Raw genomic sequence first — 26,496 nt, 5'->3', positions numbered from 1 at the left:
TCACCTATGGCACATACCCGCATACCAGTGGCACATACCCACCCGTGCGTATGTTGCACTGTCTAGCTGGAAGTGTTTGGCGACATACGTGACGGGATTGTGACAGTATTCATGTCTTGACCAGCGCGTCATTATCGTCAAACCATCTTACCATCCCATGATAATTTTGGTTCACGGCAAGTTAAGGGGTGGACCACGAGAGCACTAAAACATAAGCGGCTTGACAGATAGACAGATGATACGCTCAGAGTTACCAAAGTTTTTTAAGAAGTGCTTCGCATTTGTTGACAATTGAGCATTCCCAAACCATTCAATGGTTCCCCCGGCACTCTGTGACCCACTAACTCTAGTTCGCGCAAAGATGCGGGCGGCATTTTCGTTACAGTTCCTTAGAAAAGTCAGTGCTTGTCAAGAGCAACGCCTAATGTTGCACTGATCTCGCTGTTTAATTTCTAGTGCGTAGAGTGTAAGTATGATTAATACAACATTTCGGTTAAAACACTTGTGCTCTGAATGATGTGTTACTGAACTAGTATAAAGAAATAGTCGTCTGTTGTTGTTTAAAGGGAAGTAACAATTACGAACCGCCTCTGAGGCCAGTATCGTGTTGGCGGTGAGGTATTATTGCATTGAAAGCGTGGCTTACATACACAAGTTGAAGGTGTGGATTACATGCGCGGTGCATAGAAGATGAGATAAGATTTCGATTATTTAGGCGTTCTTCAGTTAGCAGCGTTCGGTGCACAAAACTGCGCCGCGCTTGCAAGATAGCAGGCCCCCGGAACGGTTTCATGCTCTCCCGTAGTAGAGTATTCTCAATCAATATAACCTTTATTAAAATAAAACGTTTAACGCGAAGAACTTCGGTGACTTTGAGCATATCTATCCATCTATCTATCTATCTATCTATCTATCTATCTGTCTAGCCACCTATGACTTATAGCTTGCTATGGCATAACATGAATGTACAAAGAACATATTTGACAAGAGATAACATGAAACTCATGAATCTTGTGTCATGAATGTCATGATTTAATTATCATGGTCCCGCAGCTCTTCCGGTGGTTTCGTTCACATGGCATGCTGCAAAACTGGTATGGTATGACATGATTGCATGGCAAACACAAGTAACAGACATTAACATGAAAATGACGACATGCGTGCCATGTACTACGTGACAACGTGACTACATGCCACGCTCCTAATACACTGGCGGTCATTTTGCTAGCCTAACTTATACCAAATTTGGTATAACGAGACGTGATCGGATGACAAAGGTATGATACAGGTGAAAACATAAGTATGAAATGCGTGTCATGTAGCAACATGACTACATGCTACGCTCATGATGCACTCGTGGCCGCTTAGCTAGCTTCACATGTACCAAAGTCGGTTTTACGCGACGCAAACGGACGACATTGGTAAATGACACATCCAAACATAATAATCGCGACATGTGTGTTATGTAACAACATGACTACATGACACACTGACGATGCGCTCTCGTCTGTTTCACTAGCTTCCATATGCCAGGTGTGGTATTACGTGACGCCAATGGATGGAGAAGGTATGTGACTTATGCAAAATAATAATCGTGAGATGAGTGTCATGTGAGAACATGACTACATGGCACAGTAAAAGCGGTGTGCGTGCTCGCCAGCGTTCAATTCGTCGCGTCACGCTGGCGTTACTACGCCAGGCGCTGGTCCTGCCTTATACTCGCAGGAGCGCACAACGCTGCATTGCTTTGACGTATGCGCGTTTCAGCGCATTCCGGCGTCCCTTCGCCAGGAAGAGAGAGATGCAGTGTTGTCTGGGTAACGCATCAGCGTAGAGTAATGTTACTCTATGGAATTGGCGCGAAATGCAGCATGTTTCATTTCGTGTTGGTTGACGTCAGGCCGCGGCAACTGATGCTCGTCGCGCCTGGCGTCAGACTATGGAATGCTCGCGTTTTTCTAACGTAGCGTCGCTGTGCCCGGCGTATGCGCGCGTCAAAGCTACATTGAAATATATTGGGCCCTTCATGATGCGCTCGCGGCCAATTTGCTAGCTTCACATATACCAAATTTGGTGTTACGTGAAGTGAATGGATGACAAAATTTATGACTGGTGCAAACATGATAATCAAGACACGCGTTTCGTGTAAGAACATGACAACATACCACGCTCATAGCGTGCTCGTGGCCTGTTCGCTAGCTCCACTTATACTAAATTTGGTATCACCTGACGTGAATAGATGACAAAGGTGAACGACACATCCAAACATGATAATCATGGCACGGAAGTCATGCCCGGCATCATTTACCCCCACCTCCTAATGTTGTGCTGTTTTTGAAGTGACATATCAACATTTCTCAATCATACTTTGCATATCATCGATTTCCAATGTACGTAGGATCTGCCAATTTTTTTAGGTCGTGCACGGCTGCTACGTAAAAACTTGTTTTTTATCTATCAGCCGTGGCTTGTGTGCGGCCTAAGAGACGCTTTCGGTTCTACTGTAGTAGAATAGCGATTATTCTAAATGGTTACACACTTTTTAAAAACACGCAATGTTCGTCGACAGAGATTCGCGAAGTATGAGGCCCCCAGGTAGGCCATATGGTCCCCCATAGTAGAATACCGAGCACTCTAAATCGTTAACCACTCTTTGTGAACCCTTTAAGTAAAACCACACATTAAAATAAAAAAAGAGAATATTAAGGCCAGAAAAAGGAAAAGAAACATGGGAAAGCAAATAGAAAGAGTACAAATAACGACAAACAGGCAGAAAAACAAGAAGAAATAAAAGTAAACGAAAAAGACGAGAGAAAAAAATACTGAAGAAATGCAAACAAAGCTGCCCAGCTCTAAATTTCTTTCAGGCCTGCAGCGCTAATGTGAAGCTACCTTAATTCTTTATATATAACAGAAAGAGGCGAGAAGTGAAGACGGTAGGGTTAGGGTTGTTAATTTTGGCGGCCACATTTTTACGATAAATAGATAGATAGTAAGGTCACTTCATGCTAAGCCGAAATCGGTCAAAGTTAAACTAACTGCATTTGTTAAACCAATGGACAGATGGTTCTTGCAACAGGGAGTAAATGCGTTATAGTGCGTGTCGGGCGCGAACGCCACGAAATTAAGGGATCAACGCAGAAGGAAACCGCACGTCAATCCCCTTTTGACGCACTGCGCTTTTCGGTCCTGTCGGCTATCGTGAAAACTAGTTGTGTGGCTTTACGCCAGGAGTGAAATTGAAGCACTAATAACTGAATCGCAGATGTTCTGAGGGGAATGTTCAACTCGCGCCTGCACATCGAATTACGAGATCACTCTTTTATTTTTCTTGTTGAGCTCGTGGCACAGACAGGCCTAAACAAGTGCCAGCGACCAACCCCTGACACCAAGTGAAACTCCTCTCAGTGTGTTTAATTAGGAAGAAGTACGTATACACTTACAGCGCTAAGAGAGGTTAGTGGTTTTGCAGTGGTCGTGTTTCTGCAGAGTCACTTTACCTAACTTCGAAGCGATAAACGAAGTAAGCTTCGTACATCGTTGACACCAAGCCAGTCCGTGGCCGGTGTTGGTGCGTTGGCGGTGAAGGTCCAAGAAACGTAGCTAATTTGTGGGGTGTAACGTCCCGAAACCACAGTGAGATTCGTAGAGACGCAAAGAAACGTAGCATAGAATTAGTTTACAGAAAATAATGTCTCCTGGATTGAAGTACAGTTTGAAATACTGTGTCTTTCTCTCCGTGCAACAGTCGTTCGGAAACACTGTGCGAATGCGAGCGTCGACACGAATAACCTGCAACTGACATTGCGAAACAAGGCGCTGCTTACGAGCATGGTGCAAGAATTGTGCCCGCGAGTGGAATGGAACGCAAAACTTTATTGCAAATAGCTTTTTTCCGGTGAAGGTGGAGCCCTCAGTCCAGGGCCCCTGTGGCCTTTGCCATCTTGCAAGCTCTGTCGTTCAGCTTGAGCTGTTCTTCAGGCTTAGAGCAGGACAGCGCAGCCTTCCACTGCTCTGGTGTTGGTGTACAGTTTCTTGGCACTACCTGTGTGTGTTGGCAGGCCCATGTCACGTGGTAAAGTGTGGGGTGTTCTCTGCATAGCGGGCATTTGTTGGTGTATATTCCCGGATAGATTTTACTCAGAAGACTAAGATTGGGGTACGTATTAGTCTGCAGCTGTCTCCAGGCAACCGACTGCTCTCTGTTGAGGTTTTTGTAGGGAGGGGGGCATATCCTCCTCAGGGCTCTCTGGTGTTCTAAGATTGCTCCATAGCGTCTAGTAACTTGGGCTGGTTCCACGTCGTTGTGCACCCCCCGGTCGGCGTATTCTCGGGCATTGGCGTCGGCACGCTGGTTCCCTGCCACAGTTTCATGGCCTTGTGTCCACGTAATGGAGCAGCTCGAGAAGTTGATTTTTCTTCCCTTGAGTATGCGGATGGCAGCACTGGATATGCGTCCACTGCTGTACCGTCGACACGCTTCTTGCGAGTCAGTAACTATTTCTGTAGTAGACTCTTCACTCTGATGTGTGATGGCGAGCGCGATCGCTACTTCCTCAGCCTCGAGCATGTTGTTGCTTTTGATCGAAGCGCTGTTGACTTCCCTAAGTTGGTGATCAATAACGCTTACAACTGTCCCGGAGTGCGCTGTGTATGTGGTCGCGTCAACGTACAATACGTCGGTTCTCGCCTTGAAATTTTTTTCTTGTGCTTCTGATCTGGCTTTTCTTCGAGCCTTATGGATTTCTGGATGCATGTTTTGAGGTATTGGGCGTACTTCAATGATCTGGCGAATGTCCTCTGGTATGCTCGCCGTGTATTTATTTCTCCGCAAGCATCCCTCATGCTCAATGTCTGCAACGTATGCCTGCCCGTAGCAGTCAACATTAATCTCATTTTCTGCGCAACAAGATGCGCCTCGATGTGTTCTTGCACTGTGTTGTTTATCCCGAGTTTAAAGGATTTCTCTGTCGAGGTGCTGACAGGTAGACCAAGGGCGCACTTGTAGGCTTTTCTGAAGATTGCCTCTAATAATTCTTTTTTTTTTTGTCGGAGTGGTGTTTGGTAAGGTACACTGTATACAATCCTACTGACCACGAGGGCCTGTACAAGCCTACAAGTGTCCTCCTCCTTCATACCCCGTCTTTTGTTAGAGATTCTGGTGATCATCCTCGTGATTTGCGCTGTAGAGTTTGACAGCTGTCTGATGGTGTGGTCTACACGACAGTTGCTTTCTATCCACATGCCGAGAATCTTGATTCGGGACACTTCTGGAATCTTCTTCCCCCCTATATAGACGTTTATGAAGTTTTGCAAATCGTATCCTCGTCTGTAGACTCTCAGAACTTCTGATTTCTCCGGAGAGCAGACGAGGCCCCATTGACGCACGTAGTCGTGAACTGTATCAGCTGCGCGTTGCAGAAGATCTTGTTTTTGGCCTAGAGATCCTCTTGTCACCCAGATTGTAACATTGTCTGTGTTGATGGCACGTCTAAGTCCTTCAAGGTTTTCGAGGTTTCGAGCTAAGCCGATCATAACGGTGTTGAACAGCATCGGCGATATCACAGAACCTTGGGGTGTTCCTTTTGTGGACGTATCAAACGTACCAGTGCGGATGCCTTCTATACCGATTGTGGCGGTTCTGTTACTGAGAAAAGCTTTGATGTACTTGTGTATTCGCTTTCCACAGCCTAATTTGCTAAGCCCCTCTAGCACAGCCTTATGACTGACATTGTCGAAAGCAGCCTTAAGATCCAGTGCAAGTAGTACGTTTTCGCCATATTTTGAGACATTGGTAAGCACCTCCTCCTTGATTTGTAGAAGGACGTCCTGTGTTGAGAGGCATTTTCGGAAGCCAAACATGGTGTGCGGCATGAGCTCGTTGTCTTCCAGGTAGGTCTCCAGCCTCTGAAGCACGATTCTCTCGTATATTTTTCCCAAACACGAAGCCAACAAAATGGGTCTTAAATTTTCCAAGCTTGGAGCCTTTCCAGACTTTGGAATTATTATTATTTCCGCATGTTTCTAGTCGTTTGGAACGGTACCCTTCTCCCACTGTTTGTTGGTGAACTCTGTAAACCTTGTGATAGATTTGTCATCGAGGTTCCGTATCATAGCGTTGCTGATGCCATCCTTTTCTGGCGTAGTGTTTTTGTTGCCGACAGCATAGCATGTCGAACTTCTTCTGTGGTAATGGGTTCGCCCAGAGCGGGATTAGCTGCACCAGTGTATGCCAGGTTGCAGTCAGTGTTCGTTGTATCGCCAATATAGCGCAGCTTTATGTATTCTAGCAGTTCCCGGTCTGTGCCTTTGAATTCGTGTGCAATCTTTTGAGTCGACTTACAGGTTTCAGTCTTGGTCGTGGTTGGGTGTATGAGGGCACTCAGCAAGGCCCATGTCCTTTTCCAACCAAGTGTATCTTGTAGCTCGTTGAATTTTTGCTCTCAGTTGCGCCTTGACAGCTCCGTCGCATACTCTTCGGCTTCCCTGGTGACTGCGGCTATCCTAAGTCTCAGTTTGCGGTTGTGTTTCTGCCACTCCCATCTTCTTAATAGGCCCCGGCGGGCGTCCCAGAGGTGTGGGAGGTGCTTGCCCACCTCGAGCGTGTTTGTAGATAGGGCAACTTCTCGGGTTAATCGTTTCCAGTCTGCCTTGATTCCCGAGACCCAACTCTCAATGTCCAGAATTTCTTTATCCTCGAATTCAGCCCTAGTTTTTCTAAAAGCTTCCCAGTCGGTAAGTCGAGCCAGGCCATATCGTTTCTTAACCAAGAGGGTTTCTATCTGGATACGCAAAATGTAGTCGTCACTGCCAAGCGTTTCCCCGCCGATTTCCCATCGTGCCTCCCTGACACCTTTAACGAACGCCATGTCGGAGCACGTATCTCGGTTGATGCTATTCCCCACTTGCGTTGGTTGAGTGTGGTCTGTAATGAGGCTTAGCCTTCTGCGATCTGCTTCTCTGGCCAAATACCTGCCTTTCTGAGTTTCCTTGACATATCCCCAGCTCTTGTGCCACGCATTAAAATCTCCAAGGATGACAAGACCCTTTTTGCCTGCTGCTTGTTCTGCCTTGCGCATAAGGGAGCTAAAGTTGGTTTTCCGCTGGCTTGGTGGGCTGTAGATATTGAGAAGAAATATGATTTCGTCGGTTTTTTGTTTCGTTATGATTTCAATGAGAACGTGGTCAATGTCTGTTGCATCGATGTCATGTATATTGGCGGTGACCGCTTTGGCAACCAAAGTAGCGACCTTACTTTGGCCATGACCCTCATAAACCGAAAAGCCAGTGAGTTTCGGTGAGCAGCCGGTTTCCTGGAGGGCGATGATGTCTGGTGGAGTTGTGCATTTATTGATGAATCGATTCAGAAGACCTTGCTTTCGACGGATTCCACGACAATTCCACTGCCCTATTTCGAGAGTTTCCAACTTGACCGAGCATTTAAGGCTGCTCGCCATACTCAGGTGATCGCCGAGCGTAGGGTTTGCCTCTGTATTTCATGGCCGTGAGTTGCACCAGGCGTTCTCTATTCTTGCGCGCCTCATCTTGGATGTTAGAGATGAGGTTGCCAAGATTTGCTAGGGCATTTTTATTTCAGCCATGGTAGTTGTGAATTCCTGGTGCCCTACGGTGGCTGTCAGCGTTAAGTCTGATTGGGCGTTAGCATTGGTCGGTCCTGTTCTCAGGGCATTCAGTTCATCTATGAGATTGTTTAGTTTCTGCCGTAGTTCGGCGTTTTCTTCCCTGAGTTTCTGAATAGTCTGCCTTAGGTCTTTTACTTCGTTGTTTGGTGGCGCACTGCCATTCTTACCGACTATTACTCTGTATATTCGTGTTGTTTGGAGCAGTGGGAGAGGCAGAAAAAAAGGTGCTTTCCTGCTCGCCATACCGTCATCTTCATTCGTGGTGGAGGGTTTTTTCTGCTGCTTTTTTTTGTCTTCTGAAGCCTGGCGGGTCCCGGACGCCGCTCTCGACCATGACCGTGGTTTCGGTGCTTATCTAGACCTGGATGGTGAGCTTCCATCCGTGCTGAACCAGCGTTTTCGGGCCCGGCTGCGTCTATTGGCGCCTTGTGCTTCGGCGGCCGTCCGATCTTTTGTTCTTGGTCGTGGGCTTCTCTGTCTCCTGAAGCGTTCCCTGCACTCCTTTGCCCGCGTAGGGTGCGCTTCCTTTCATAGTGCGCACCGAGGCTCACAGGTGTGTCCGTCCTCTATGACTAGCTCGGTGCAATTTGAGCAGACAACAGGGTCTGGTGTTGGGCATACGTCTGCCCTATGCCCAGGCTTAAAACATATATAGGTAACTTGCCACGATGATCGATAGAGGTAGCATCGTGTTTCACCACCGTAGTAGTAAACATAGCGCGGGACGATCTTGCCATCGAAGGTAATGATGGCACTTTGGGATTTTCCAAGCATTCTTGCGTAAAGTATTTTCACTCCTTGGGTACGCACCCGAAGATGGGCTAGTAATTCGGTTGGCATGGTCACGGCGTCCAGTCCGTGAATCACACCCTTGCACGAGTTGTCCGGCGCGGCTACGTAAGCCATCACTGAATAGTCTTTTGCACCAAAACGTAGACTTCGAAGGCTCTGCACAATGCTGGCGGTCTCCATGCTTGGCGTGCTAATTATGGCGATGTTGCATCCATTGCGGAGCCGTATAAGCAGGTTGCCTTCGTTGCAGATGTCTGGGTTACCACATGCCATAGTTATGGCGCGCGCCATGTGATGCGTGCTTAATTGACTGATGTTGAGCCCATCCCTCGGTCTAATGATGACCTTGAATTCGGTTTTCGGCAGTGGAAGTAGTTTATTTTTTCGAAGAGGATTCCCTTTCTGTTTAGGTTGGCTCGACGCTGATTTGTCTACCGCTTCGGTCCCGGTTTCCGGAACGGCGATCAGCCTTGAGTTGTGGTACGTTGCAGTGAACCACCTCCCGTTGTCAAAAGGCTTCTTTTGCGAGACGCTGGCAGCATTTTCTCCGCCTTAAGTTTTTTCTTCGATCAATGTCGTCGCTCCGGTTGAGGCAGCTGCGTCGTCGTCAGCGATTCTCGCGCGTTGCGCGGATACGCGAGTAGCGTTTCGTCGCGGCAACGGCCCGACGCCGCTTAGGCTTAGATCAGCGTTCTTCGCCTTGGATCTTCAAACAAGCAGACTTTCAGGAAATATGGACTTACGGTTAAAAACCGGTTATCCACCGACTGCGCTTGATCAGTAGAAAACGGTCCAGTACTTCATAGGTCCCGGCAATGAGGTTTTCCGGGTGAGATGAGGCATCGAGGCGGGAGCTCATGCGAAGCACGTTTGCTTCGACTGGCCCCCCAGCGTCGTCCTGTGCCCGCGAGCGTTCTCGTCGTTGTAAGCATACGTTTATCTACTTCACTTGATAGTACGCTTCGAACTGTACACACCTACACATTTTTTATTTGTGTGTAAAAAAACATTGAGGAAAACAGCATAGGAGACGCTTGCTATTATCGTCACCTTATACGCTAGAAGTCAGCACGGCTTCATCGGCGGCACCCTTGACTTATTCGCCGGCCTTCCTGCGTAAGCGCCGCTCCCATGTTTTTGAGTTCAGACTCATGCACGAGCACTAGTAACGCTGGTTAAGCCGACAACATCGATTTTAGGTTGGTAATTTGTATTTCCCTGATGAACGAACAGTTACACATTAGGCGGATTTATATTATAGAGCTCCTGTACGCTGTCAAAATTTACTGATTTATAAAGCCAAGTAGAAGTCCCCAGCGGCACTACGTGGGAGGTCAAGATAATAATATATATATATATATATATATATATATATATATATATATGTGTGTGTGTGTGTGTGTGTGTGTGTGTGTGTGTGTGTGTGTGTGTGTGTGTGTGTGTGTGTGTGTGGCCCCACTACAACGTTTTTCAGTGCTGAATAAGTTCATAAGAATTATATTGCAATATCAATATACCAACGAGTGAAGGGTCGTCAATTATTTACCTTCGTCCAGGTGGTTCAACCGTATAAACCTCACTAGAGCATCCTTTGAGAACCAACATCCCAACCAACTGTGGTAAGCGCCAAGTTGGAACCAGTCGAACTGCTGTTGAACTCCCGCAGTTTGTTCAAAATTGGTTTAAAATCTTTGGCAGCCCATTTAGTTTTCGCAGGCTGAAGAACTGATGTCATACCATTTTTTAGTCTTTTTCGACTTTGAGTGTAAGCATTCTTTGGTTGGCAAAGGGGCTCAGTTGGGCTTTCAATGCAACAGCTAGTGACTCGCACAGACAACCAGATTATTTCCACAAAATGTGCAACGTAGAGAACTGATTCAGTTTTAAGTACACCATTGTTATTTTAACGGTGTGGTAAAAGACAGCGAATACACACTTTTTGCATTTCTTTTTCCTTAAAGTGAGGTTGCTGCTATTGTAATTTAAACCTGCAGTCATTTACTAAATAGGCAGTATAAAAGTTTGAAACGTTTTACAGCTTACATTCCTTACAAATGTTCCAGAGGCAATGCGTGCTGCTGAAAGGGCGAGGAACAAATACTTGTGCAGATAACACCGACAGTTGCTTGTAATCAGTTAGGGGGAGAAGGTGCGACTGCCTTTAGTTGCAGTTACATGATGAGAACTATATACTTTTATGCTGTATGCCTTTAAAATTCATATACGTGCACTTAAGCCATAGAGAAACATACTAAAAAAGTACGTCTCTCTATGCTTAAGCGGACGAAGATGGTACAAATGACAAAATGTGTAAGTGTGGTCTTAAACTTAATAAGGCACTTGTTGCCTTTTGGCGGCGTGGAATCCCATTGCTTCACGGTACCGTCAATCAGCGTTGGCCCCTTGGCGGTGTAATTTATTAGGTGGCGTTTTCATGATCTGTATCCTTTATAGCAGGAGAACTGCTCTGCTCACATCTCAAGAGGCCCCTCAGACAACAAAACTGATTGAGACAAAGAAATGCTAGGCGTGTTTTTGTACGATGTGATCGACGACGGAAAAGGCGGCTTCCACTGCGAACAGGCACACAGGTCAGAATAAGCTAGCCTGAAGTTAGCTCCGGTCTAGAAGATGTAGCTTCACAAAAACGAAGTGCCGATGGTGTAAAAAATAGTTGGCGTCTGTTCTTTTTACCTCGGCGTAACATAGCTAAATATCAAAGAGAGCTACCAAACTATGACCTAGGCCCTTGTGTTATCGTGCTACAAACAAATCGCACACGCTAATACCGCTTGGTGGTATACATGATCTACTGACACTTACTTTTTTTATTGAGTTGTGGCAGCAATAGTAATGATCTCTATCCTCATGAGTTTGTGGGAGATAAAATATGTGGAGTTTTGCAAAATTGCTGTGGCAGTTTGCTGAAGCGTTTGTACTGAAAAGTTTTCTTAGAAAATTTCCTGTCGACAAAATATGATAATTCGGCATTATATGGTTTTCTGAGAACCCCAGAGGAGTGAAAGACCCGCACTTTAAGAATCTTCGCCCCTAAAACGATTCTGTGTGTTTGTTGCTCATTATGCAGCGATGGCGTAGTGATTATGTCATCAGCCTCGCGTGTGAGAGGTTCATGGTTCTATTCCGAGTACCACGCTATTGCCCACCAAATTAAAAATTATCCCCATGATGATAGGTTTGTATTAGGAATGAGGTGCGGCTTCACACGTGACAACCACCGGTATCACGCTCTCTTACCAGAAAAAGATTGGCCACCTTGGTGTAGTATCTAGCCCACTACCTTCCACATGAATCACTGAATAACCCTGGGCCCTCAGTCCCCACCGACTGCGAAGCAGCTGACCACAGCGGCGGTCAGATCTGCGACGCAGCAGAGGGTGCTGAGAATCACTGGGCTTTGACAGGCCGCCAATGGGATCTCAAGTTGGCAACGTCAACGCTATATTGTTATCTAGAGACACAAGTCTCGCTGTGCTATAAGAGGAGCGAAACGGTGTTAAACGATATGCGATAGGCCTCAGTGAGGTTAGGAGGAGAGATGAGGCCTATACAGAGCTTCAGAATGTGCACGTCCTTTGCTATCGTGGCTTGGCTGACACAAAAGAACGGGGGGTTGTGGTTTGTCATCCACAGCAATATAGGTGGTAACATAGAGGAATAATACTGGATTATTAAAAGCGCGCTAGGTATTGTAATATCTTCAAAGATACATGATGTACGTGACAGAGTCCCACGCGCCTACTTCAGGCTATTACGCCATATTAGTTGAAAGCTTTTATGAATACATAAAACAGGCAGTGAGCAACGTAAAAACTGAGTATAATATACCAATGGGCTACCTCATTGCCAAACTAGGAAACAAGCAGGTTGGATACGAGGCAGTAGGGAATCATGGCATCGGTACTAGAAATGCCTGGGGGAAGTTATTAGTAGAGCACACAAACCGCATTGATTTACTTATCATGAATTGATTTCTACCAAAAACGAGTGAACAGTAACTGCACATAGAAGAGCCATAATGGCGAAAGTGCATACCTAGGCATCGTGTAGAATGTGGAAGTGCCACGTCTACTTAGGACAGGTAGTAACTGCAGAGCCTAACGTGAGAATGAAGTAACTAGAAGAATAAAAAAGGGGTGGAGTACATACGGCAAGCATTCTGAAATCTTCACTGGTAAATTGCCACTATCCCTGAAGAGGAAGGTATATAACAGCTGCTTCCTGCCGGTACTTATCTATCCAGCAGAAATCTGGAGGCTTACAAAAAGGGTGCATTCTTGATTGAGGACGACATATATAGCAATGGAAAGTAGTATATGGGAGTAACCTGAAGGTACGAATAGAGCGCAGAGTGGGCCAGGGAACAAACCTAGGTTAAGGATGTGATAGTTGCAATCAAGGCGACGAAATGAACTTGGACCAGGCAACCATTGCGTAGGCAGGATGACCACTTCTTTAGGAATAACTGACTAGTTTCGCAGAAAAGGCAAGCGGGTGAGCGGAGACAGAAAGTTAGCGGGCAGATGAGATTAGGAAGTTTGCGGGTATGAAGTGACAGCAGCAAGCACATGACCGAGTGTACCAGTAAAACAAGGAAGAAGCATTCGTCCCGCATTGGGCGTAATCAGGCTGATGATGATGATCGCTCATCATCATAAAGCCTTTTAACCATTCTTCTTCTCTACGCTTGCTAGTAACACAAACATAATGCCCTGGCGTGAGCCCATTCCACGCAGTGTGCCACGCAATATGAAATATAAAATGCCCCATCCTAATTAATCTCACCATGGTTACGCCACTGCTATTGTACTTTCCTACTCTTCATAGAATGGTAGTTTTAGGCTAGTTTCTATGCTCATTGATGCAAGTGTTTATTTAGTTTACGTCCTGAGCAATCGTTATTTTTTCCACCAGTAACCAGTAGCATATCACAAAATATTATTGATATGTGGGGTTTAACGTCCCGAAACCACCATATGATTATGAGAGATGCCGAAGTGGAGGGCTCCGGTAATATGAACAACCTGGGGTTCCTTAACGTGCACCCAATACTGGGCACACAGGCCTACAGCATTTTCGCCTCCATCGAAAGTTCAGCCGCTACAGCCGCGATACGATCCCGTGACCTGCAGGTCAGCGGCCGATTACCTTAGCCACGAGACCACCATGGCTAAGGTAATCGACACAAGACGTGATGCTGCACGAGACCACCGCGGCGGGACCATATTACAAAATAAACATGGCGATCCCAATAATAGCCTTCTTTTTGACTTTTATGCGAGAAATTTATGTGCTTGGATGCCACACAAGTCTGAATTTTATTGAAGGGGTGCAGACGATTTTTAAATCCCTATTGGCCCTTACAAAAGCCCAGCTAATTAAAAAAAACTTTTATTCGGCGAAATTATTATTAAGGATATTTTGTGTTCCCTGGTGGAACAATGAATGCTAACGTCTTAATCTCAGAAGCAAAAGTGTTTACGTTTGTTTTATTCTAATTCAGCAGCACCTAACAAACGTATCGTATATACTACCTGTGCTTATACTGTAAATGTGACTTTTATATTGTACATTATAAGACCAATATTTATAGCCCGTGTGCTCAGATTTGCGTGCACGTTAACGAACCCCAGGTGGTCGAAATTTCCGGAGCCCTCTGGATGGCATCTTTCATAGTCATATGCGGTTTTGGGACGTTAAACTCCACATATCAATCAATACTTATCCCTACTTTTCAAGACAGTTCTTAAATATCTTATCCTACCAACCACAGCACTCTGATGACAGTGAAGGTTGATATAACAGGTATCCCACCATTTGGGTGACTGACTATTGTGTATAGTGAAAAAAACACAAAAATCCTTGCACAAGTAGGCATAATTTTTTGTATATGCCTACTCACAAGTAGGCATATACGTTTACTTGTGCAAGGTTTTTTCGATGCCTACTAGTGCAATGTTTTTTTTTTCGCTGCTGACCATATTGAGTCACCTGAATAGTGCGATTCATTTCGTAGCGTTCAAATGTAGGTAAACAAAGAGCCATCGCAGACGTGAAAGTGTGTTTTTTGTCTTCGTTTGCAGTTTTTAGGCCTCCTGTAAATATCGAGTATGTGTATCTTATTTGTCTTAGAATTTTTCCTACACATTTCTCTGAGGTATCTCTTAAAATAGGCCTCCAAAATGTTGGGAGACAACACTGAGAAGGTACACCTGGTTGTAAAACTGAGAAAAAGAAATAACATTGGTGACTGCTATCACACTTTTCACCTTTCTTTAGAATACATGTATTATGTGATTTTTGCTATAGACGTGCACACCTTCGCAAGGTGGTGTAGTAGGAACGCACAGGCAAAGATTGATTCTCAAATACTCGTTTTATGAGAGGCTCGGATTCAGATCCTCGTATGAATATCAAGAAATACCTCGGCCAAATCATGCAGTCAAAAGGTATATGATGAAAGTCTTCTTACCTCTATTAGGTGGAGTTTTTTGTCCCAAGCTTGTAAAGAATGGAGAGTGAGAGCATATATTTCAAAGACAAGATCTGGCCGTGCGTGTGCGTTCCAGCCCATGATTTTTGTCATAGGCTATGAATTATTCAGTGGCTTTTAATGCACTCACTAAACTCTGGGGATCACTTCAAGGGCAGAAGAGCTGTATTATTCTCCCAGAATTTCTTTAACTCTATGAGGGGTAGGGCAGAATTGGCCGCGAAACTTACTTTTTCCTTGAAGTCAGAGTAAAAGAGACTGCGAACGCTCTTCTATTTACTCGGGTGGAGATACCGTTCTATGCAACTCTCATGCCGATATGGCATGACTGGGGTCTGGCACTCCATCAGCAAGGACGGAGTACGAACTAGCGCCTGCATATCACCACAGACAACGCAAAGCAATATAACTAACCCGTAACCAGACGCCAATAGGCGTCGACGCCCCAGATGTAGCAATGCGTTAAGGTAAGAGGATAACTTTCAGTAATAAAAAATTGGCAGATCCCACCTACAGTGTGAATCGATGGTATACGAAGCACGAATGGGAACTGTTGATAAGTCACGTTAAGATCAGCACAACGTTACGAGGTGGAGATAAATGTCGCCGTACATGACTTCGGTGACATTATTATTATGTTCGGATGTGTCCTTTACCTTCGACGTCTATTCACGTCACGTAATACTAAATTTAGTATATGTGTAGTAAGCGAAACGGCGGCAACCACGCTATGAGCATGGTATGTTATGTTCTTGCATGATACGCGCGTCAGGCATATCATGTTTGCAACATTAATATATTTCGTCATTCATTGACACCAAGTAACACCGCATTTATTATATGTAGAGCAAGCAAAACACCCGCGAGCGCATCATGAAGGGCCCAATATTGAATTGGGCCAGGTCTTGAATCCTAGCGGCATCTTCAGCCAGCCGGACAGCCCAGAGCTGGTCCTCCGGGCACGTGATGAGCAGCAAAGCCTCCCACTGCTCGGCCGTGGTGATTGTGAATGTAGGTTTCGTGCTGTGTTCAACTGATAGAGTAGCTTCAGGGCAGGCCCATATAATATGGTCGAGCTCAGTGTTAGATGCACCGCACATTTTGCATTGTGGTGTGCGAATAGAGGGATAAATACGGCTGTACAGTGACGGACAGGGGAAAGTGCGTGTCTGTAATAGACGCCAGGTAGTAGACTGCTGCTTACCAAGGCACTTGTCTGGTGGTGGGTACTTAAGTCTGGCCTTGCGGTACTACATTAGGATTTCTCCAAAGGTAACCATTCTGTGCCTCGCATTGTCGCGAAACGAGGAGACCATCATCTCTCCCTCAGCCGCGTCAGGTCGCAAGAGGTGGTGCTTTGTTGGAAGACGCGCCCGGTGGACGAGAGCTCAGGCGGCGTCATGAGCGTGTTCGTTCCCCGCAAGCCCCGAGTGGCCCGGAGTCTAGATGATCTCAACACGGCGACGACGTAAAATAGGTGTACTTGTGAGAATTCGGCGCGCCGGTTGGAAGATCAAACCTTTGGTAAAGTTGTGGATGGCAGTCTTGGAGTCACTGATGATGCAGGATGTTTGGGTTGAAGCGTAGGCGAGAGTGATGGCTGCTTCTTCGCCTTCGTCGGGTTTGTTTGCGCGAATGGTGCCTGTTGCGGTATTTTGTACTGCAGCCAGGTGGCGACAGCGAGGGCCACGGCCCGATGCGTAGGATATTCCGCTGCGTCTCTACACTCTAAGCCAAAACGGAGCAACAGGGGTATAGGGGTTGCTCCTTTCAGGGAGCAATTGCATTGCCACTCCCATTACTCTCCTAAAAGGAGTAACTGCAGAGGGAGGAACCGTTGCTCTCCTTTCAGTTCCTCCTTCGAGGGATGAACAGTTACTCCCTCCAGTTCCTCCCTGCAGACCAACAGTTACTCCCACCAGTTGCTCCCTGCCGACCAACCCTTACTCCCACCAGTTGCTCTTCTAAGAGCAACAGTTACTCTTTACCGTTCCTCCCACGTGTTTGCAGTTACTCTCCGAAAACCAACTGCACATGCTTCCAGTTACTCCTTGGGGAAATGAGTATTTATCTCGAGTATGCTTGTCACACGCTTAACACATGGCGAGAGCTCCTTGGAAGAGCACTGCTTGGGTGCGTCTAACACAAAAAGTGGACAATATTGAAAGGAAAATAAATGCTTTATTGTTCTTTTTATGAGGCGACGTGTGACCACACGTAAAAGTAGACTTCGCCACACCACAGCCAGCACTAAACAAACACCATAATACATCAAAGGTTTTCTACGTCATCCGTGGAAAAACAATCTTGAATTTCTAGCATAGGGCAGTCTGTGTCATCATTGGTGAGAGAAGGGCAACTTCTCCAATTCTGAAGAATTCAAGTTTCGCAGCTGGTGTTTCCATCAGGCTAGCGCAGCAGAACGTCACCGCAGGCATATGTGAAGCATCTCATTGCTGCAAGAAAAAAAATAGAAGTGTGAGGTTAAACATGCCAGAATCAATTCATAACAATGAGTCACGCACACTGAAGCAGCGCTTACATTCTAGGATGTCTACTGCAAAACGAAATGTGAAAAAAAGGAAGGTTCGGCCACACGTTACTTGGCAAGCCATATAAATGCTGATGTGGTAGACGCTCTTCACATGATGTCTCGGACAGCAATATTCTGGAAGAAAATGTACAGCACCTCAACAAGGCATATTTGTAGCAGTTAAAGATACCCTTAGGTTCAGTTAACTTGTTTCCTATACACAGCTGAGTTACATTTCTATGAGCCCAGTCACCAATGGGCATTCTAAATGAGGTCATGTGTGTGGCAAATAACACGTACTGTCCGCTCATGTTAAAATACTTATTTAGCTCGTGCACATAGTTGCTCTCGATTCTACTGTTCTATCATACGCTGCTGCGTCTTGAATTGTGCAATACCTGTAGGCACAAGCCAAGCATGCAAAGCCTGCTTGAAAGCAACCATTTGCAGAGGCTACATGATAATCTTCAGTATATTTCTTTGTACCTGACGCAAACGGCTGGACAAAACTATAGACAAATAAATGTAGACCGTGCTACCTTCAAAAAATGCTTTAAATTTAGAAAACTAGGGTGCATTTGTTCACTCGGTTGACGAGTCACAGCCACGAGATATGTAAACGAAGCAATATATCTTAAGGCATGCACAGATATTCTGATTCTTTGTTTGACAGTGTCACAGATAGCTTGCCAATACATATATATTTAAGAGCAACAAGATGGGAAGCTTTTATTAGTTCAACGTCTTGTTGGTTCAAGGCCAAACAGGTGACTGCTTGTTAGACAAATTGGAATAAGCACACCATGGTTTCCAAAAAAAAAGCATTATTAGAAGTTAGCTCCCGGTGTGAATGTCTGCCTATTTATTTTGTACTGCCTTCTACATGTGTCACAAAGACATTTGTTGAGGATGTGCTACCAGTCAAGCCAAGATCGCATACTTGGTCATTGTGATGGAAATACAAACATTAGAAACACTGCCACCTCTAGTAAGAGCATAACACTTGAGTATCTTGGACTAGCAAAGAGGTGCACAAGAAAGTTAAGCCCACTCTTGCGGAACTTTGAACGCGAATATTTCAGAGTGGGGGAGGTCAACATGCTGTGGCACTTTTAAACCCACGAAACATCTGCAGAAAACAGGGTAAAGGCAAGTCAAGAAATGCTGTTATGAAGGCCTGCGCATGGACAGCGTTGTGAATCTAGGCCCAAGTGTTATGCTTTGTGCAAGCCAAAATCCATGTAAATAGGGAAAGCATACTTTTAGGAGTACCAGCGTAAACAAATCTTGGCAGTTGGCTTTTTAGTACAAACAGCAATCTCTGCAATGAAAACATAAACATTTTATCTTAACGGTAACAGTGTGAGCACACACACGGGCCAGCGGAGCCATGTCGAATTGTCAGTGCCAGTGTAACCATGTGGCATAATGAACTATTCTCTGGCCAACACATGCACAGTTTGCCCCTAAAAAGCGATGCTTTCATATACGTAGTACAAAAAGTCTGCACTTACCAAAATTCACTTGCTTTCTGTACTTTAGCATCGTTGGGAGCATCTTTATCTGCAGTATAACCAAATTTGTGTCATATCCCTGAAAAAAAAGTAGACATGCATCAAATATTGTTTCATTTGGTAGCAGTGAAGTCAGGTTAAGAACAGCCAAGTGGGAATCAGCCGAATTATGTGCATGCGGCAAATCCCAAACGGCGTTATTGAGGTTGTCGAAATTTTCGTCGATTGGTATTAACGTCGATATGCGACTTCAACGGCATGCCAAGTTTTCACAGCGCATAAAGATTGCATGATGCAGAATAATGACAGCGCTAACGAGAACATACAGCATTTATGATTGTCTTTTACAATATTCAGTTTTGCTAAGGTTTTACATCACTAAAGAAATCTGAAAGATTTGGGTCATTCCTCCTCCAATTGTTCTGTCAATATGTAAACTGCTCGCTTGATGGTGCGCTTATAAAATAGTACGTTCAGCGCAGAGGTGAAGCAAGTGACGCAGTGATGTGGGCAGATTTTTTTTTTAGGCGTGCGGGGAGGGGGGGGGGGGGGTCCGCTTATCTGAATAGGCCGGGCAAGCGAATATGGTCGTCAATTTGGGCTCCCTACGCCCGGCCTAAAAAAATTCTGTGCGCAACCGCCTGGCTATGCCAGTGAAGTGATGCGACAATGATTTGTTCACTTACTGATTTACATACACTTTAAATCTCTAAAAAATGCGGCCCAAGGCCCCAACACACAGCCGTTAACATTACATAAAGCCAATGGTAGAAAAGTGCCAGTATGAATGCAGCTACAACCCCGCCCCAATGTTTTTTCAAGCGAGGTAGTGTTGTGGAAATGAACTTTTAACTGCAAAAGTACACTGGCACTGCAGTGGTGACAGGGGAAGCAAGAGGGTATGCAGGCGGTAATAGAGGTAATTTAGTCCGATACGGCTAGCAATGGATACGGTGAATAAGAGCAAATTATTTCTCTTTCAATAGCGCAACCACTCAACAATGTATTGTAAGAGCATTAAATGTTACTGGAAATGCCACTCACCTGCACGCTGATTGATGCGTGCCCGGTCCTTTGTCCGACGAGCGAACAGGCTTGCAGATAGCTGAAGACGTGTTTACGATGTGTTTGTTCCACCCAGCAGCAAAATCCACAACTACTTCGCGCTCCATAAAGATAAATATACACTAACCTTCATCACGAATAAGCAGAAACGCAAATCTGCGGCCCACACACACGATCAAAACATAGCTCAAAAGCTCGCCCGTCCATGTGCTCGCCAACCACAGACCATATGAAAATGAGTAAGTAGTGCGAACGGGAACCTAGTTGCGCCGAAAAAAAAAACGTCCAGCAGTGGCAGCACAGGCGTCAGCGCAATAATTTCAGTGTGTTCTCCTAATACAATTATAAAAAAAACACTGAGGTACACTAAAACTCATAAATAAATATAAAAAGTTGAGTGTAATTTTTATTTAGTGCTAGTCAACATAAACACTGAATAAAAATTACTTTGTAACTTACATCGTTTGCTACACCAGCGCCACTTTTGTCGTGCGGGCGCAGATGGCGCAGATTTGTCATTCTGCCCTCAAACTACACGGTGAAGCGTGCTACTAAGTGTATGGCTGATGAGAAGCGCGTCTGGGTCCGCTTTTCTTTTTTTTCTTCTCCGATATATCTGGGCGGGGGGGGGGGGCTCCTTATGCACGTGTTTCGGTGCTTGATCGACTTTGACGCCCTTATTTCGCGGACGAACGGCGTGTCTAGGCTTTTCTTATCGTTGTTTTGCACGTGTTTCGGCATTCGGTCCGCTTTGACGTGCCAACTCTCCATTCTGCTGCTGCGTGTGTTAGGTATTTCCGTACTGTATTATCAGGCCTTCTGTGTTCAGCCAGCGCTGCTATCTTATTATCTACGGATGCTAAAATAAATCACTGTTTTGGCTTGGTGAAGTTTGGCACACAGAACAAACAATAATCTGGCCCATAAATATCAATGTGGGCGGCATGCATAGTTGTGTGCGGTGTCCTGCCGGGGAGTAACCGTTGCGTGACGAGAGCATTTACAGCGGTTCCTCCTTCCGTTGCTCCCTTACAAACTTAAGATGAATACAGTTGCTCCCCCATTCTCGAACAAGTCGGCCATCTTGTTCCGCTTGGTCTTTTCGGAGAGTAACAGTCGGTCTGAAGGAGTAAAAAGAGCCGTTGCTCCCATTTTGGCCATTTTTGGCTTAGAGTGTATACGCCACGTACGTGGCTTTCGCGTAACGCTTGCCTAGTTGCTTGACGTGGTCTACTCGTCTTTCCACGTTATTTTCAGGGTGAATATTGCGTGGTATGGGGGGAATCAAGAAAAAGTCGCGAAAGTCCGAAGAAAGTGGGAGTTTCTGGCCAAACTGGGAGACGTAAGGTATGCTGAGTGCGCACATGAGATGACGTCCTGCAGGAGTTTGGCCTAATCGTTCATAGTGCGATATACGTTGGGCGTCAATGAATTCGTCTATAGTATTGTGAAGTCCTAGGTCATTGAGTTTCGCATTGGGCGAAGACATGGGGAGATGCAGCGCGCACTTGTAGCAGTGCCTGATCATTATGTTTAGTTTTTTCTTGTCAGTCAGTGTAAGTTTCATAAATGGAGCAACGTAAAGGATTCTGCTTATGGAGAAGACGGTCACCAGTCGTATGAGATTGGCCTCTTTCATGCCGTGTTGTTTATAGGCGATGCGGGAGATGAGCATAGTAGTCTGATAGACATGATGGTGTAGTAGTGTCATCGTTTCCGAATCGCCGCCGTTCTGCTGAATGCGGAAGCCCAATACGCGAATGATATAAACTGTTCGTATAGGGTGATGTTGCACATGCAGATTTATTGTGGGAAGGTCTCTGTTGTAGGGAGATCTAGGTCGATAGACGAGTGACTCTGACATTTTGGGCGAGCAGGACAATCCTCGTTGTTCAGCGTAAGTTGTGATTCTATCAATCGCCAATTGAAGTGCATCTTGTATCTCTCCGTCACTACCTCTGGCAATCCACAAGGTGATATCGTCCGCGTATATGCTGTGTTGGAGGTGGGGGATATCTTCTAGAAGTGGCGGAAGGTGAAGCATGGCCAGGTTGCAAAGGATTGGAGAGAGGACTGACCCCTGTGGGTTCCCTTTCCCACCGAGAGTGATGAAGGGTGCAGGCAAATCGTTGACCGAGAGTGTGGCTGTCCTGTCCGTTAAAAAGTTGCGGATGTAGCGTTAGGTACGGGCGCCTATGTTGAGCGTGGCGAGGGCGGCAAGGATGGATGAATGTAGCACATTGTCAAAAGCCTTGGTAAGGTCTAGCCCCCGAATAGCACGTGTCCGATACCAAGAGCCGTCTTCACCGTCGATAATGTGACTCTTCAGTTGCAGCATCACGTCTTGTGTCGAAAGTTTAGGGCGGAATCCGAGCATTGTATCCGGCTAGAGGGCATGTTCTTCCGTGTACCTTTGTAGTCGAGTGTGAATAACATGGTCGAGTACCTTGCCGACACAGGATGTGAGAGATATTGGCCGAAGGTTCTCGATAGAGAGTGGTTTTTCTGGTTTAGGTATCAGAATGACTGTGGCGGTTTTCCATGTTGTTGGTATTTCTCCCGACTCCCAAACTATTTGCAGATAAGATGTGAGCGTTTTAGGTGATTCTTTTTCCAGGTTTCGTAAGATTTTATTCGTAATTTTATCCTGGCCAGGCGCTGTTTGGGGTCTCAGTTGTAAAACTGCGGACCTCACTTCCGCTTTTGTTATCTGGGAATCGAGGGCTGGATTATCCACCCCATTGTAGCATGGGAGATCAACCGAAGTAGCACTGACAATGTACCGACTAGATAGGTCTTGGATAAGGTCTTCATTGGTACCTAGATAATTGTGCAGAGCGGTGTTTAAGGAGTGGCGCTGAGCAGTTTTTGTCGATGTTGGTTCTATCATACTACGTTGAATATTCCACGTTTTGGGCACGTTAGGTAAGCGTTCAATAACGTTACAAAGCTGATGCCACTTCTGGCGGGAGAGTTGAAAAGCGTAATCTTCAATTTGACGCGTTAATATAGCATTGCGTTTGCGTATAGAGCGGTTCAGTTTGTTGGAGTTATAGCGCTTGCGCCGACCAGCGAGGGCCTCCCACATGTGCAGCATCGTAGTGTCTACCGTGTCGCCTACGGCTTCTTCTGTGGGAGTCTTGGTAGCACGCTTAACGTCTCGTAGTAAGGAAGCTGTCCATTGGTCGATCGAGTTGGCAGATTCTGAAGAGGCCGTTGCCCACAATTCACGGAAGACATCCCAGTCTACGAGGGCAAGCTGTTTGGATTTTCTGCGCTGCGGGTCAGCCTTAACAATCGTTTGTATTATGCAGTGGTCGCTGCCTAGATGTTCATGAAGGTTGGACCACTCTGCATGCGTAATGTTCGCAGTAAAAGTGAGGTCAGGAGTGGTGTCTCTGGCAACTCTGTTGCCTAGCCGCGTAGGGTATGCCGGGTTGGTGATGAAGTAGCCAAGATTGTGAATGTCTTGCCACAGCATTCGCCCTTTTTTGGTGTCGTGAATATAGCCCCAAGTGGGTGAGGGAGCGTTAAAATCCCCTACCACGTGAAGGGGGGAAATTCTTGCCAACTTTTTGACATAAGGTAGGAGCTTGTGAAAGCGATGTGGTTGTCGTGGGCTGCTGTAAACATTGACCAAGAACATACTGGTGGATGTCCGGCGAGATGAAGAGAGGATTTCCAATATAATGTGTGGCACTGTATCAGAGAGCGAGGGGTGTTGAATTACAGGGATATTTCGTTTCACGAGGGTGGTAAGGACTTTGCGACTGTCAGGGGCTTGAGTAGCCGTAAAGGAGTCGTATCCGACCAGCTTAGCCTGTCTGCCTGATTCCTGTAAAGCAATAATATCTGGTGTATCTCATTTCTTTGAGTGTGGATGGAAATTGTTGTAGCACGCTCCTCTTACGGCGGTAGCTACGGCAGTTCCACTGCCACATGCTGTACTGAGTGTGTGGATTACTCACGGCCATCTTGGTTAATGCGGCCATAAGGCTTCTGATGCGAGTGTGAGCGAGAGCGATGTGTAAAGTGCTCAAGCTCCCTGACTGTGCTATTGTAGCTGGCAAGAAGACTCGAAAGTGTGGCTTCAAGGTTGTTCTGGATAATTGTCACTCGGGCTTCCAACTTTCCGTCGAGCATTAAGGTGAGTTGGTGCTCTAACTTTGCTGTGAGGATTGAATCGAGGGATCGCTCTAGTGTTTGCGCGATGGTCTGTTCAAGCATTATCGGTAACTGCCATTCAAGTACGGTCTGAATCGTCTCGTGGAGTTGCTGCTGCGGTACAGATTCTACAGGCAAAATGGGTGCTGAGGCGGTAGGTGGTTGCGACGATGGTGTGGCTGGTTCTTCTGTGTCTGGAGCCTTTCGTTTAGGGGGTAAGGGGTGGGGGTGGTATTGACGTGGAGGTCAGCAGCGTGAATCAAAGAAGAAGACGGAGGTTGCTGGGCAAGTTGTTTCCGAAGAGCAGAGTTTTCAACGCGAAGTTCTTGTACTAACGTACGGAGTGAACGCAGCTCCTTTGTGATAGTACTTAACATGGTTTCCTTATTAGGTGTGGTCGTGTGTGTACTTGTAGATGCTGTATTATGTATATGAGCAGGTTGGGAGGCAATGCTAGCCCAGATAACCGTAGGGGTGGCGAGGGTGAGACTGGGTTGCCGCTGCTGAAGGGGGGGACCATGTGAAGCCTCGGGTGCCGCAGATCCCAATCGGAACTCCTGGGGCTGATTCTTGCGTCGCTGCTTTGATCGGCTGCTTGAGCCACGACGCTTCGATGTTGGACAGGTACTGCGGAAGCGGGTGTCGCTAGGGTTGACCTCTTGGCGTTGCGGATGAGCATGTTGCGTGGAAATCATGGTTGAGAGGTACTGTTGTTGTTGGAGCTTAGCTTTTTCTTGGCGACGATAAATGAGAAGGCGAGGTGTCTGGTAGCGTTGAGTCACCTGTATGGTGGGCTTGGCCGCACAGAAGACACTTAAGGGTGCATGAATAAGCAGTAGCAGGGTTGGCTGTGCCACGCAGCGTGCAGATTACGGCATTTGGTTTGGGGCAGACATCCTAGCGGTGGCCGACTGCCCCGCATTTGTCGCAGACTTCGGTGCGCTTCTTATGTAGGTAACATTTGTATTCGGCTCCTCGATAGTAGACATAGAAAGGGACTTGGTCGCCATCGAATACAATGAGTATCGTGTTTGTCTTTCCCATTCGGCGAGCTTGTAGTATCGTGGTGCTGCGGTCATGAACAAGACTTGCTGAGATGTCTTCAGGGAAGCCGTAGGGGGGAATATTGTGGATCACTCCCTTTGCTCTGTTCTCAGGGGAAGGAACATAGGCTCGAACGTGATAGGTTTCAGTTTTTACTTGTAGTTTGGAGATCCGACTGTAAATTTTTGCGTTGGATAGTTGAGGTGTGCTTACTACGATGAGATTAGCTTCAACGCATGTGCAGTAAATGTCCTCTTTGAGTAGCGTTGCGTGCCGATCCACTTCGCGTAGAATAGCATTGCGTAGTTGTGCTTCTCTCACTTTGGAGAGATTAAGGCCGTCCCTCGGGCGAATCACAACTTTTACGTGATCATCTGGCAGACGTGGTTGCCTGGGTTTGCGAGAGAGACGCTGGGCAGATCCGTTCAGCATTGGGGTATCGGACGCGTTTCCCTGGCCAGTTGGCAATGCCGGAGCGTTCGAGGCATGCTTGCGTTGCTTGTTTCGGTGGCTAGAGATCCATCCGGCTTCGAGGGTGGCGTCTTTTGGGGCGATCTCAGTTCTTTCGACTTCGACCACTTCTATGGTTAACACTGCTGCGGTTTCTGAAGGTAGGGCTCAACGTGGGCGAGTCACATGGAGTTAAGTGGCACCAGCGTCGCGGCGAGGAGCAGCTGTTGTCGTGGCACAGCGTAGTCTACGTGAGCGGAAAGCGACCACTCCATAGTCTGACGCCAGGTACGACCAGCGTCCGTCGATGCGGCCCGGCGGCAACTGGTGCAAAATGCGACATGCTGCATTACGTGCCGATGCGTTACCCAGAGAACACTGCGTTTCCATCTTTTCGTGACGGAGGGATGCCGGACGCGCTGAAACGCGCATGCGTCAAAGCAACGCAGCACGGCGCGCGCCTGCGAATATATGGCAGGACCGGCGCCTGGCGTGGCAATGCCAGCGTGACACGGCGAAATGAACGCCGGCGAACACGCACACCGCGTCACGTCGAAATGTATTGGCGCCTTGACTGTGTCGTGCATACATGTTCTCACATGACAGGCATCTCATTATTATCATGTTTGTACCAGGCACGTACTTTCGTCATCTATTGGCGTCACGTAATGCCAAATTGGGGATATGTGAAGCTAGCGAAACGACCGCGAGAGCATCGTCAGTGTGGCATGTAGTCATGTCGTTAAATGACATGCACGTCGTGATTATCATGTTTAG

The 26,496-nt window shown here is 46.5% G+C and overlaps 1 protein-coding gene and 1 long non-coding RNA gene across 2 annotated transcripts; both read right to left on the bottom strand.

Moving 5' to 3' along the window:
- Positions 1–1,762: 1,762 nt before the first annotated feature.
- Positions 1,763–9,670, bottom strand: LOC142785019 (uncharacterized). Its single transcript, XM_075883432.1, has one exon. The coding sequence runs from the start codon at positions 4,754–4,756 to the stop codon at positions 3,914–3,916; it is 843 nt and encodes a 280-aa protein (XP_075739547.1). The 5' UTR covers positions 4,757–9,670; the 3' UTR covers positions 1,763–3,913.
- A 7,440-nt stretch (positions 9,671–17,110) lies between these two features.
- Positions 17,111–20,352, bottom strand: LOC142785018 (uncharacterized). The gene is made up of 3 exons (XR_012888821.1): positions 20,041–20,352; positions 17,553–19,075; positions 17,111–17,405 (listed from the first exon to the last, which is right to left on the bottom strand). It is a non-coding gene; the product is annotated as an uncharacterized LOC142785018 (long non-coding RNA).
- Positions 20,353–26,496: the final 6,144 nt, after the last annotated feature.

The sequence above is a fragment of the Rhipicephalus microplus genome, unplaced genomic scaffold (assembly GCF_043290135.1).
Source record: "Rhipicephalus microplus isolate Deutch F79 unplaced genomic scaffold, USDA_Rmic scaffold_17, whole genome shotgun sequence".
Classification (NCBI taxonomy): Eukaryota; Metazoa; Arthropoda; class Arachnida; order Ixodida; family Ixodidae; genus Rhipicephalus; species Rhipicephalus microplus.
This window is presented reverse-complemented; position numbering and strand designations above follow the sequence as displayed.